Source organism: Tenrec ecaudatus, chromosome 16, assembly GCF_050624435.1.
Source record: "Tenrec ecaudatus isolate mTenEca1 chromosome 16, mTenEca1.hap1, whole genome shotgun sequence".
Taxonomy (NCBI): Eukaryota; Metazoa; Chordata; class Mammalia; order Afrosoricida; family Tenrecidae; genus Tenrec; species Tenrec ecaudatus.
The window spans coordinates 87,107,121-87,119,719 of NC_134545.1; the positions used below are offsets into that span (position 1 = coordinate 87,107,121).

The window sequence follows — 12,599 nt, forward strand, 5'->3', positions numbered from 1 at the left end:
AACCATAGACTGTCCATTTAATGGAGGGAAGATCTAGGGAACTCGGACGTCCGCCTCAACTCCCTCGGGCTCTGGGTCTGGGATCCAGGCGACTCCAAACCCGGAGCGCAGCAGGAAGGATATTAGTCAGACTTCAGAAAGAACTTCCTCAATCCCGAGTTAGGAGTCCTAAAGTCCTGAGAGTGAGAGTTTAGGCGAACTGTCCCGAGACTGGAAGAAGTGGGGGACAAGCAACCTCTTTTTCCTCTGGTGCCCTTGGCGAGGGTAGAAGGGGGCATTGCTATTTTAAGAAAGCACTGCTCAAGTTACTATGGTAACCGATTTCCTTGGGAAGGCCAAGGCGGGCGGTGGTGACTTCAGAAGGAGGAAGGGGGTCTATTCGGCGGTCTGGGGACCCGGGAACGTGTGAAGCGGGGGTGCGCGCGCGGGGCTCACCGCCGGGAGGCGCGGTACGTGTTCTGCGTGGTGCTGAAGGGGACAGCAGCAGATTTGTCGCACTGCGCAGGCGCAGAGGTGCAAACAAAGCAGGGAGGGGGAGAGAAGGCGCGCGCCCTCAGTGGTGCGCTCTCTCCCGACTCTGTCCTAGCGGAGGTTACTCCTTCCAGCTATCCCCTCTCCTAGAAGGATGAGGATGACGAGGAAGCATCCCCTTCTAGTCCTTCCCTGCTACTGGCCTCCCGCGTCTCACCGCGTGTGGGGGAGGGAGTGTGGACCGTGGCAGAGGTTCTGGGAAAATCGAGATGCCTGAGTTCTCTATCCCCGACTCTCTTGACCTGCATCAATCATTTCCTTTCCAGGCCCTTGGTGCTGCCAACCATGCAGAGGTGCCCAAGCTCTACTGAGATAACGATTGGAAGCTGGTCATGTTATCAAGAGACAGATGGAGAGGTTGCACCGAGAAAGTTTGCAACCCTGCTGGGGGCAGCTCTCAGCCACAACAGAAGCTGCCAAGGGAGCGCCCGCCCCCTCAAGACTAACGGGGAAAGAACTACGCCAGAGTTCCCCGGAGCGTACCCCGGAATTAGAACCCAGTGGGAGAGCAGCCCAGAGACATAGCCCAGAACCCTACACTTCTCCTGGAGAATCAGAACCCCTAGCGGATCGAGCTGAACATTCATTCTTCTCAGGTCTGTAGGCTTCTTGGGAATAAGGAAGGGATCCAGTTGAAGAAAAAACCTTCTCAGCACCGTTTTAGATTCGCGTCGTCCCCCCGCCCCCGCCCGCCCACAACCCATTATGCCCTAGAGTAGCTGGAGTTGGATAGCGCTGTACTTCACAGTTAATCCGTAGGAGGAGGAGGTTTGGGCAAGTCCTGGTTTCTATTTAATAAAGAGAGAAAAAACATATAGTCTGCCCACTCATTCATTCAATAATTATTTATTGAGCACCTACTCGTGCCTAGCAACATGTCTGAGTGGTTTGCCCCATTTTTTCAGAATCGCGAGGGGGCGGGCGGTAGAGGTAAAGCAGGAGCCGAGTCTTGGCCCCGCCCCTTTATGCATCTGGTTTTGTTTGCTCCTCCCACTACCACTTCTCTTGCCAGGTAGCCACTGGCCTAAACCAAAGACAGAAACCAGTCTCTTTCCAGCTGCGGGTCCCAAGGCCTGTAGCTGAGAAGGCGAGCTCGAGTGTTACACTGCCGGTCTGTTTCGCCTCGCTTTTGTAGTCCATCCGGAAGGTTTTCAGATAGGAGCCTCAGTGAGACGGCACTCGATTGACTCTGTCTGTCTCTTCAGCCGAAGTAGGCGGGTTCTCTGTGGCCGTTCCGAGGCGGATGCAAAAAAAAAAAAAACACACACCAAAACCATCTTGTTGCGCAAGCGCAGTAGCCAGCTGAAGGAGCCACGGATGGAGCCGTCCGGAGGGGAGCAAGAGCCCGGAGCCGTCAGGTACCGAGGACTAGAGGGGCCGAGGCCGGGGAGAGAACCTCGGAGAGGAGCTGAGTCGGGGCTGGGGCTGGGGGCTGCTCCCGAGCCGCGGCCCAGGAGAACGGAGGCGCTTGTTGGAGGCCGAGCGGGCCTGGGACCCGCCCCCAAGGCTCCTGTACCCGCAGGCTCCTGGACCTGCCCTGGGAAGACGTGTTGCTCCCACACGTCCTGAGCCGCGTCCCGCTGCGACAGCTACTCCGGCTGCAGCGCGTCAGCCGGGCTTTCCGGGCTCTAGTGCAGCTGCACCTGGTGGGGCTGCGCCGCTTCGACGCCGCTGAGGTGAGCCTGGGCCGGCAACCCGCCCTCGTCGGGGCACCGCTCCCGCCCTCCCCCCGCCCCTCCGTCCTGCTGCCTAGCCGTCGGAGCCCGCTGGGGGCCGCCAGGGCTGCCCGGGACCCGACCCACGAAATGGGGCGTACTCCTTAAAACCGGCCCCGGTACCGACTCCGAGGGCGGGTGAGCCTCGCTTGGGCGGACCGGCCATAAGCCCGAGGGCAAGCGACTGGCAGGAGAGAACTCCCCGGGGCCCGACAGGTCCCGCCTCCCCACTCCCCAGGGCAGGTGAGAGTCCCGACGCATCCCTGCCCACAGGTGGGCCCCCAGATCCCAAGGGCCGCTTGGACCCGGCTGCTACTGGACGCCGAGGGGCTGCAGGAGCTGCTGCTGTCACCGTGTCATGAATGGCTGTCCGATGAGGACCTGGTGCCCGTGCTGGCGCGGAATCCGCAGCTGAGGCGCGTGGCACTGGTCGGCTGCGGGCAGCTGAGCCGCCGCACGCTGGGGGCCCTGGCAGAGGGCTGCCCCCGCCTGCAGCGCCTGTCGCTCGGCCACTGTGACTGGGTGGACGGGCTAGCGCTGCGCGGCCTCGCGGATCGCTGCCCGGCCCTGGAGGAGTTAGACCTCACCGCTTGCCGCCAGCTCAAGGACGAGACCATCGTGTACCTGGCGCAGAGGCGGGGCGCGGGCCTTCGCAGCCTCTCGCTGGCCGTCAACGCTAACGTAGGCGACACGGCTGTCCAGGAGTTGGCTCGGAACTGCCCGCAACTAGAGCATCTGGACCTCACTGGCTGCCTCCGAGTCGGAAGCGACAGCGTCAGGTGCCCGGGCTGGGGGTCGTGGTGGGGATGGGGAAGTGGCAGGAAGACTATCACTCGGCGTCTGGGGTAGGGGTGAGCTGTGGTGGTCAGCAGGCAGAATTAGGAGGTTCTGGGTCTTCCTCCTAGAATGACCTCTTATTTGAAACAAGAAACATTTCTAGGATTGCCTAGGCCAAAGAGCCCACAAAATGCTTGTTGTTGTTTAAAAAACAAACAAACAACCATTTGAACCAATGTTTACACATTGTTAGATTTCCCGCACAGTCAAGACTTGGGGATTGGCATCCAAGGGTGGAGTCTTGCAATCCTGGGCAGGGCTCAAGAGCAGGTTTCCCCTTTAATAGACAGGAAGTCAGCTTCCATGGAGACTCTGAGTGTAGACCTCCTATTCAATCCAAAGACCCCTCTTGAGCTAGAGGGGCTCTGGAGGCTTTGCTGAAGCCAAGAGTAAGTCCATGGCATCCGGCTCCCCGGCACCCTGTGACTGTGCATGTGGTCACTGCCGGCCCCTGGCCTCACCCCACTCCTCCCCCAGGACGTTGGCTGAGTATTGCCCTTCGCTCCGATCTCTGCGGGTGCGGCACTGCCACCATGTGGCCGAGCCCAGCCTGAGCCGCCTGCGGAAGCGCGGAGTGGACATCGACGTGGAGCCGCCGCTGCACCAGGCGCTGGTGCTGCTGCAGGACATGGCGGGCTTCGCACCCTTTGTCAACCTGCAGGTCTGAGAGGCCTGCCGACCGGTCACCGGTCGGGGCACAGCTGGACTGTGTGGGTGTGGGTGGGGGGCGAGCTCGGGTGATAGGTCAGTGCCGGGCCCCACCCTGGAGCTTCAAATAAAGAGCTTTGTACCCTCTCTGGCGTGGCGCTGCTGCCCTGTTGGAGATGCGGGCTGTGAGGTTGGCGGGGTGAGGTCAGACAGACACAGGACTCAGCCCTTTTCCTCAGCTACCTTTACTTTGCCCATGGGTGGGCTGCTCTGTGAGGACATTAACATTGTGGGACAAGGAAGTAGGGGAGGGGTCCCTGTGGTGGGCAGAGGGCTCCTGCATTCCCCCAGGGGTCTGAGCCTGAGGGGCTCAGTGGAAGCGGTACTTTCTGGCGGGCTTGAGATTGATGTAAGTAGCCTTCATCTCCTCTGTCTCAGGGTTCCGCACATCTTTGAATCGCTCTCCCTTGGTGCTTACGACCTGGTTGTCAATGTAGCGGATCAGCTTCTTGGGGGCCTATCAGGCAGTCAGAGAGTGAGTGGCAGAAGACAGAAGCTAGTTCCCCACTCCACATCCCTAGCAGCCAGCCCTCTCACCTCCTTGGGAGCCATGGGCCGGTGAATCTTCTGATCCTCTGCACTATCCACCATCATGTACCTGCCAAAAACTGGCTGCTAAAGCACGTGCTACCCCGGAAGGTGCTCTGGGGCCCAGCCCAGCCCAGACTCACTTCTGCAGGATAAAGGACTTCAGCTCATCCTTCTGGGGGCCTCGGAGGCGCATGGGCAGGTCCTGTGGAGAGGGTAGGCCTGGTCTAGACCCTGGGGCACCAGCAGAGGAAGCTGATGGGCATGGGCTGGGGGCGGGGGTCCATCAAGTGGGAGTGCAGCTGAGGCTGTGCGGATGGGGAGGGGAGAACCATGTCTCAGGCCTGGCAGTGGTGTGGTGGGGCTAAGGGGATACCTGATTGGGGCCATCTTTCCCTTCTACCAACATCTGCACAGCCTCTTCCAGGTCCCCCTGCGCCTTGGCCAGCGCCCACCGGGCTTGTCCCACCGAACAGGTGGGGAACACTTCCAGGAGTACGTCCAGCCCTGGCAGCAGCTCCTCCTCAGCGCCTGCCGCCTGTGTGCAGCAATGTTGACAAGAGGCAACCTCCCATTTTTCCCCACCCCACCTCCCACCCCGGCTCCCTCACAGAACTCTCTTCTACCCCAATACCTTGGCTTGGGGGTCCCCAGCAGCAGTGGGAGGAGACTTGGTCTCTTCTTTAAGCTGTTCAGATCTCTGCAGAGGATCTGGCAGGGTAGACCCCTGACCTTGGACCTCCAAGCTCTGTGGCTGCAGGTTCTCTGAAGAGGGCAGAGAGGGCAGGCAGCAAGTTTGCCATGGCTTTGGGGTCACTCAGGTACCAAGGGGCTTAGACTCACCTTTGTTCCTGGCATCACTCAGCTGCCCTGCGAGCTTCTGCATCATGTCTCCTATTGTGCTCCTGAGAGGATAAGGGGGGGAAGTGAGGAGACAGTTCCTCCTCCAACCCCCCACAGAGAGCAAGCACCTTCCCCTGGCCCCAGCCAGCAGGCCCCACCTGGGAATGTGGGCGAAGCCAGGTACATAGGCCTCCATCATCTCTGTGAAGGCCTCCATATCGAAGTTCTCCTCTGATGGGCCTGAGGGGCCCAGGTCCTCCAGGACCCCGAGAACATAGGAGAAGATAACATCATCCAAGCCACTGCAAAGGGGGGACAGGACATCTCCTGCATTTCCACCAAGCCCGAGACCCCAGCCCTCAGTTTCTTCAGAGTTTTGCTTTCTCATCTGCCCAAAAAGGGCAGCAGGGACAAGCCCACCCCAGCTCAGGCAGAGGAGTGAGTGCTCCTCACCCCAGTCTTTCCAGCAGCCAGAGTCTAGAGAACTGCCCCGCCCCAGCCTAGTCTGACACTGGCCCTAGCAGGGTCCTTCCCGGGCTTGACTACCTGAGGTCGGCCTCTGGGAGGTGCATCTGGACAAAGGTCAGGAGAGCTGCACTGGCGATCTTCTCCAACTCCATGCTCTTGCCTCTGAAGGGATACAGGACAGGTTTGCCAGGCCCTCTTCTGCCTATCCCCACCTTCCACTGGGTCTGGAGGAGGCCGACTCCTCCCTCCAGTCTGTTGAGGAATTCCCTTAGCTCCCAGCTCCCCAGTCCTTCTCTGTTCCCCAAATGGGGCCATAGCCCCCTTTCCGCCCATCAGTCCATCTCATCTAGCCCAAGACAGGGCAGGGCACTGTCTCCAGAGAAGGGCTGAGTGGAGGTGCCTCCCACCCCTATCCCCAGCAGCAGGCCCAGACTCTTTGGCAAGAAGCCAAGGTCTTGGGGGTCACATGCCTTGTAGCTGAGGAATCCCATCATTGAGGGGACTATTTGACCCCCATCTGACTACAAGGGGTCTTATTGTCTAGCCCCTAACGAGACCTCAGGACCAAGCACAACTCTTCCCCCACCCAGAAGAGGCCACCCACCCTCTGCACAAAGGGGTTTTTCTGGCTTTGGAGCCCAGATGGACGGGGAAGTCTTCCATAGATTCTCTCCTCCTTCCAGCAGCATAGCGCTATCTACAAAGGACCCTCAGATCCTCCTTCCCAAGACCTAGACAGCCCTACAAGGCCTGGCCTTCGCCTACCTCTGCAGCCTCCCCAATCTCCTTCTTGACCAGCCACACTGCTGTGCCTCAGACTTGCTGAGCTGCTTCCTGCCTCTATCCGCCAGATAGCCACGTGCTCATTCCTTCACGTTCTCCAGGGCTCTGCTCACGTTACCTCTTCAGAGACAGCCTCCCTGACATACCTCCCCAATCCAGATATCACCCACCCACCCTAACCCCTTACCCTGCTCATTTTCTCTACAGCACACACTATAGCTTAACATTATTTTACAGATGGAACCGTTGTCTGATTTCCGCAGCTAGAAGGAAGGGGGGCGTCATGGCCTGCCTATTCATTAGTATAGCCTAGCACCCAGAAAAATGCCTGCATTTGGTAGGTGCTCAATAAATACTTGCTGACGTTTTTTCATCCTCAGCTTCATGCTTTTGACTTCCAAAAGCATACATGTGGGAGAGAACACATAGAGTTGTGAATGGCTAAAGACCCATAGTCCAAATGTCTGCTAATCACTCAGAAAACCAAACCAAAGCAAATTCGCTGCCACCGACTCAATTCCAACTTAACCTTAGAAAAAGGCCCCTCAACTTCTACCTGCTCCAAACTCATGATACCTTTCCCAATCTGTGCCCATCCGCAACATACGAACCTCTTCCTGTTTTACTGGCTGATATAGTCACCTATCTGCAAACTTAGGCAGTACCTTTGATTCCTCCTTTTTGGTTGCCCTATCTGCTACATCCACTCCATCATTAAGTCCTAACCATTCCCTTTTTTCTAAACTATCCACATCTCCTCATATCCACCTACACCAAAACTTCTTCAACTAAGGTAACCAGGTAATTTTTTACCATGGCTCACTGGGTTGAACCATATTTCTTTTTGATCTGCGCAAAGAACAATTTTTTAAAAAGGCAGTCTTTTGTGGTTCTGCCTAATACTTGCCCTCTCAGTAGCCTAAACCTCAGTTTTTGAGTCTTCATGCTCACCTGGTTTCCTTTCATTTCCCAGGCTATTTCTTCCCTGTCCCTGTGTCCCCTGCTTGCCTGTCACAGGCACAGAGCTGGTCCTCAATCTGCATTCTCCAGAAGATTCCAGCTGGGTCCTTTATGTAGCAACTCTATGTCACCAACTGCCAAGTGTCCTCTCTAGGCCAGCCCCATCCCCTGTGCTACACACCTGGACATCTACCTCCCTGACACGCCCACGTGGACTTCTTATAGGCACCTCACATTTTCCATGTCTCCAACCGACTTTCTCCTACGTCCTTACTCCTTCAGGACTGTCTTCAGGAAATGCATGGCCAAGCCCCTAGCCGTTGGTAGTACACCTCTGAGAATGGTCCTTGGCACCGTTCGCCCTTGTTCTCCACATCCAGTCGGTCACCGAGCCCTGACATCACAAGCCTCTCTCAACATCACTCCTCTCCATCTGTTCCCACTCCCGTCCTTGCCCTAACTACTGCACGTGCTTCCTACCACATCCCTCACCACCATCCTCTTCCCCCATCAACCTTTCCTCCACACCGGCTGTAGGATCTTCATGTTTAAATCCTATCATTCTTCCACTTAAAGGCCCATCAGTGGTTCCCCAAAACCACAACCTGTTTGTGGCCTTTGATTTAGGCCCTTACCTCTGCCCACATGTCTCCAGCCTCATGCACCCCACCCTCCCGGGCTTACTCCCTCTCCCCTGGTCTTCCTGTCAATGTGACTCAGGCTGTAGTGTAGAAAGGGCCTCTTTCACCTCCACCCTTTCACTTAGTAAACCCCTTCTCACCTTTCAGCTTCAAAATTCTCTCCTTAAGGGAGGCTGCCCCCGGGTCACCACAATGTGAGGAACTGTATTAAAGGGGCACGGCATTCAGAAGGTTGAGAACCACTGCTCTAGAACCAAGTTGGTCCCCTCTCCCTGACACCCTCAGTGCAGACCACACTTTGCGTTAATTAGCACCGCTCACCACATAGTCAATAATAATGACACATGCTTACTGTTTCTTCCAGTTGTTTCCTGAGGGCAGGCACTCCAGACAATCAAACTCAGTGTCAGTTAGTCAATTCTGATTCTTAGCAACCCTGTAGGACAGGGTAGAACTGCCCCTGTGAGTTTCCACGCCTGTGACTGTTTACAGGAATAGAAAGCCCCTTCTTCCTTGGGCAGAGCAGCTGGTGGTACGCCTGGCTTATTCACCCATGTATACCAGCTATCTTCCATATTGTAGGCACTAGTAAACAGTACCCCCACTTTACAGCTAAAGCAACTGAATTTCTGGCCCCCTCTCCTCTGGCTTAATGGCTTTGCCAAAGTGACCTACCTTGACTGTGATTGAGTCTAGATTTGAATCCAGGTTTCCTAGCTAATGGATTATATGCTAAGAACTACTGTGGACATGAGCTGCTGCTGTTGATAGTGGTGTAAAGACTCAAGTGGGTTGGGGCAGGGAGACCATCTGTGATCACCGTTCTCCATCCCTTTGATGGATACAAAGAGTTGCTGTGACAGGGCAGGGTCACTTTGAAAAGCAGGACCAAGATGCCCTAGCCTACCACAGGGCTGCCTGGCTCTGACCCTGCCTCTCCTCTAGACCTCCAGCTGTGGGTCCCCGGGGGAGAAGCACAACTGGGCAGCCTGCGCATACCAAATTGTACCCTGCAACTCCCTGAAGAGCAGCCCTTCCCAGAGACCACCATCAGCCCTGGGCCACGTCCCTCAAGTCTCTGCTGCTGTCAGTTGGCTAGCAACCCTGGCAAAGCCTGTGGCAGGCCGCTGCAAGTGTCCTGTTTCCAGAGAAGAGTCTGAGGGGAGAGTCTAGTGCCTCAGAGTTTCTAACCATGTTTGTTCACAAAATCTTCCTCCCGTGAGCTTTTCTGCTCCAGTTGTCCTTTAAAGGCACGCAGCCCTCCCCTGCCCCCACCCTATTTGTTCTTGGCTCTCCCAACTTTACCCCTCCTTCAAAGCTGCCCACTTCTCCTCCACCTCTCCTCGTTCCCTCAGCTTCCTCAGCACACCTTGTCTACCAAAAGATTACTTGCTCCTAATAGTGCTTCCCCCGTTGGCCAAGATTTGGTCTAGCAAACTGATTTGCAAGTGGAAGCGTGAGCAACCAGCCTTCTCCAGGGTAAGAGGGTGGTTTCTATGAAGTTTCTCAAATTCCAGATGTTGCCCACATGCCCATTTCTTGGGGCTCCAAATCAGCAACTAGTAGTTGGAGGTGCCCATGAAACATGACTATCATGCGCTCTGCGTACACAATTCTGGTGACAATAAGTTAGCATGTAACAACTGTTTAGCTCGAACCGATCACTGTTCCAGCCCTGTACATGTATTAACTTATTTACCCTCACAATAGCCTCCAATGAGACTGACATTAACACCTAAGAGGAAATGGTGGCTCTGAGAGGTTGTGTTTGCTAAGGTAAATAGCAGATTTATACTTTGGCAAGCATGGCTATTTAATCCCCGTTTCATATACCATCTCCTATGATGTAAATAGCATGGCCTCTCACTGGTGGGATCTTCTTCTGCCTGTTTGGTCCCTCGCCAGCCTCAGAATCTGCCTGCACCCTTTGCAGATTTACTTCCTCCCAGGCTCTCACCCTGCCTGCCCGGCCTCACTTACTGGCTTGACAGTTTCCCAACGGCTGCAGCCCGGGCCCCTCTAAAAGCTCCATGTAGACCTTCAGGGTCAACGGAAGCGAGGCTTTGGAAAGCGGTTCCGTGCTGTTCCCTGGGGGTGAGTGGGCTAGACGTGAAGGGGTGGCACAGGCTGAGGAGAGCCCATTGGGATGGCAGCAGGGGTCCGGCAAAGACATCTAGCAGGAGGTCTGCACTGCTTTGCCCAGCTCCTGGGTCCCAGTCCCGTGGTGTCCCAGGCACCTGAGAGCATTCTTTTCTCCCGACCCCAAGTCAGTTCCGAAGAGGCGCCAAGGGCTGAGGGCCACAGGGGATCGGAGCATCCAAAGTCAGCAGGTACACAAGCGGGGTGAGAGGTAAAGGAGGTGCGACCGCGATGGCCCACGCCGATAGCAGGGGCTCCCTACACCAGCTAACGGGGTACTCAGGCGTGCAGCGGAGTGGGCCTGAGCGCACGTGACTGCGGTGGTGGCCCTGTGGGGCTCAGGACGAGTCAGGCCTGAGCTAGCTGGGATGTGCATGTGATGCAGGCCGCTGAGAGAGAGAAAAACGGGGCTGCGGCGAGCCCGAGGGGGGAACACACGAGCCGAGTACCCTGGGTCAACGCTCGCCCCCACGCTCCCAGCCCTGGGCCGGGGGCTGGAAGGGAAATCACCTGCTCCGTCGGGCGCCGCCGGCGATTTGTCCCGCGCAGTGCAGCTCTCACGCCCTCCCAGCCCCACCAACGGGATCAAAGGGGCGGCGCAGGGCGGTTTCTTCCAACGGCGCCGCGGTGGCCATTTTGGAGAAGGGCGTTTGCCCTCAAGTAGGCGGGGCGTACTGCCACCCCACCCCCACCGCGTTCTCAGGGCTTTGGACGGGCTCTCGCGGGGGCCATTTTCGTGAGGGCAAAGGAGAGTTAAGGCGTGGAGGCGCTCTCTTGTGGGTAGAGTCGCAGTGACTAAAACTATCCTCCCCTTTTTGGTTCTTTTTTACCCTAAAGAAACCCTTCGACCCCGACCCCCACCCTTTATCTTTCTGCCTTTCCTTCCCTGCCTCCAAACTCTCCGCCCTCATCCCCACATCCTAGTGTGTACCCCTTTATCCTGTGTCTCCTCTGCCCTTCTACACATAGCTTGACCCTGATCTGCCGGCCATCAGCCTAGACTGCGTGTTGCCCCCCCACCCAAAATCTGTGTCTTCTCCCTTCCGCAGGAGCCCTGGTAGTGTAGTGGTTACAGGCGGGACTGCACACTGCCAGGTCAGCAGTTCGAAAGCACCAGCCACCGTGAGGGCAAAAGATGAGGCTTTCTATCCCCCTAAAGAGCTGTGAGCCTCGGAAACCCCCAGAAGCTGTGACATTCTGCCCTGTAGCGTGTCTATGAGTCGGAATCCGCGGCAGTAGGTTGTTGTGGGTGACCCCTCCAGAGCCAAACCAGGCTCAAACGCTTTAACCCCTTTCAGCCGACTTCACCCTGCCTGTACCCTTGGCACCCTTGACAGCTCTTATGTCTCCCGAAAGTTAGAATGGGCTACAGAGTTTGGGTGGGAGTCACAGAGGCTGGTTTGGAACAGCCACAGGAATGGGGTAAGATCTAGATCCAGGGTGGTCTGCTGCGCATGCCTATCCCTAGTGCCTTCAGGCCATGTTGGCAAGACTAGAGAGCTCCGAGGCCTCAGCTTCCTCTTTCTGTTCTTGCTGCCTCAGCTTCCCGATGCTGCCCTGTGGGGAAGTCCACAGTTACCCGGCCCTGGCATGGGGGAGAGCTGTGCTAGCCCACTCCCAATCTATGGTCTTTTTCAGAGGCCCTGTTCTGTGCTAGCCCTCTTGTAGGGACTTGTGCCAACAGGAGTCTTAAAAGAGCCCTGCTCTTTCTTTACATTCTTGTCCCTTCTCACAGGCTCCCTGCTCCCTGTCAGGGCCCTCTGAGGGAGGAGAAAGCTAAGGATTGGCAGCTGGAGGGGGTGGGGTGGGGTAGGAGTAGGGATTTGGCTTGGCGTCTTCCATAAAAACACTGTAGCTGCCAGCCTGGCGCTGTTGGGGTTAATGAGGGGTGGGGTGATAGCCACTTTGAACTCCAGCCAGGCAAGGCCCCTGGGAAGGGGACGGTGGGCAGCCTCTTCAGCCCCAGGCTTCTGCCAGCCCTCCAGAGACTAGCCCTCCCCACTCCCCATTTACCCCACCCCCACTCCATTGCACAATGCTGATGACTCCTGAATCCTTACCACCCTCCTCATTCCGGGAACTTGCAGGTTTCCTCAGTAGAGCTACCCTCAGTTCTGTTCAAAACTCCCCCAGCCACTTCTGAACTACCGTGTCCCCTCCCCTGTCACCTATTTCTCTGATGGCAGCTGGATGTCACTAGAGAATCAGAACTTCCTGAGCCTTCTGAGAAAGACCTAATTTAGGGCTGCCCCTTGACCTCCCAGCTCAAAATCTCTCTCAGTGCCATCCCCAGGATGCTTTCTGACTCCTGCCAACCCTCCAGGACAGGGTGGAGCTGCCCTGGGGGGTCTCCCAAGCTGTCATTCTTTCCTGGAGTAGAAAGCCTCATCCTTCTCCACAGCTGCTGGTGGTTAGCACTCCAACGGGGAACCAGGACACCACCACC

At 56.7% G+C, this 12,599-nt stretch overlaps 2 protein-coding genes across 2 annotated transcripts; one reads left to right on the forward strand and one right to left on the reverse strand.

The window, feature by feature from the left end:
• Nucleotides 1-1,551: 1,551 nt before the first annotated feature.
• On the forward strand, nucleotides 1,552-3,870 carry FBXL15 (F-box and leucine rich repeat protein 15). Its single transcript, XM_075534338.1, has 4 exons — nucleotides 1,552-1,889; nucleotides 2,054-2,207; nucleotides 2,520-3,025; nucleotides 3,561-3,870. Exons 1-4 carry the CDS (start codon nucleotides 1,849-1,851, stop codon nucleotides 3,748-3,750), a joined length of 891 nt encoding a protein of 296 aa, XP_075390453.1. The 5' UTR covers nucleotides 1,552-1,848; the 3' UTR covers nucleotides 3,751-3,870.
• Nucleotides 3,871-3,939: 69 nt separating this feature from the next.
• On the reverse strand, nucleotides 3,940-10,786 carry CUEDC2 (CUE domain containing 2). Its single transcript, XM_075534339.1, has 9 exons — nucleotides 10,664-10,786; nucleotides 5,709-5,792; nucleotides 5,321-5,464; nucleotides 5,163-5,224; nucleotides 4,954-5,084; nucleotides 4,696-4,857; nucleotides 4,463-4,524; nucleotides 4,329-4,389; nucleotides 3,940-4,248 (listed from the first exon to the last, which is right to left on the reverse strand). The coding sequence occupies exons 2-9, from the start codon at nucleotides 5,780-5,782 to the stop codon at nucleotides 4,102-4,104; spliced, it is 843 nt and encodes a 280-aa protein (XP_075390454.1). The 5' UTR covers nucleotides 5,783-5,792; nucleotides 10,664-10,786; the 3' UTR covers nucleotides 3,940-4,101.
• Nucleotides 10,787-12,599: the final 1,813 nt, after the last annotated feature.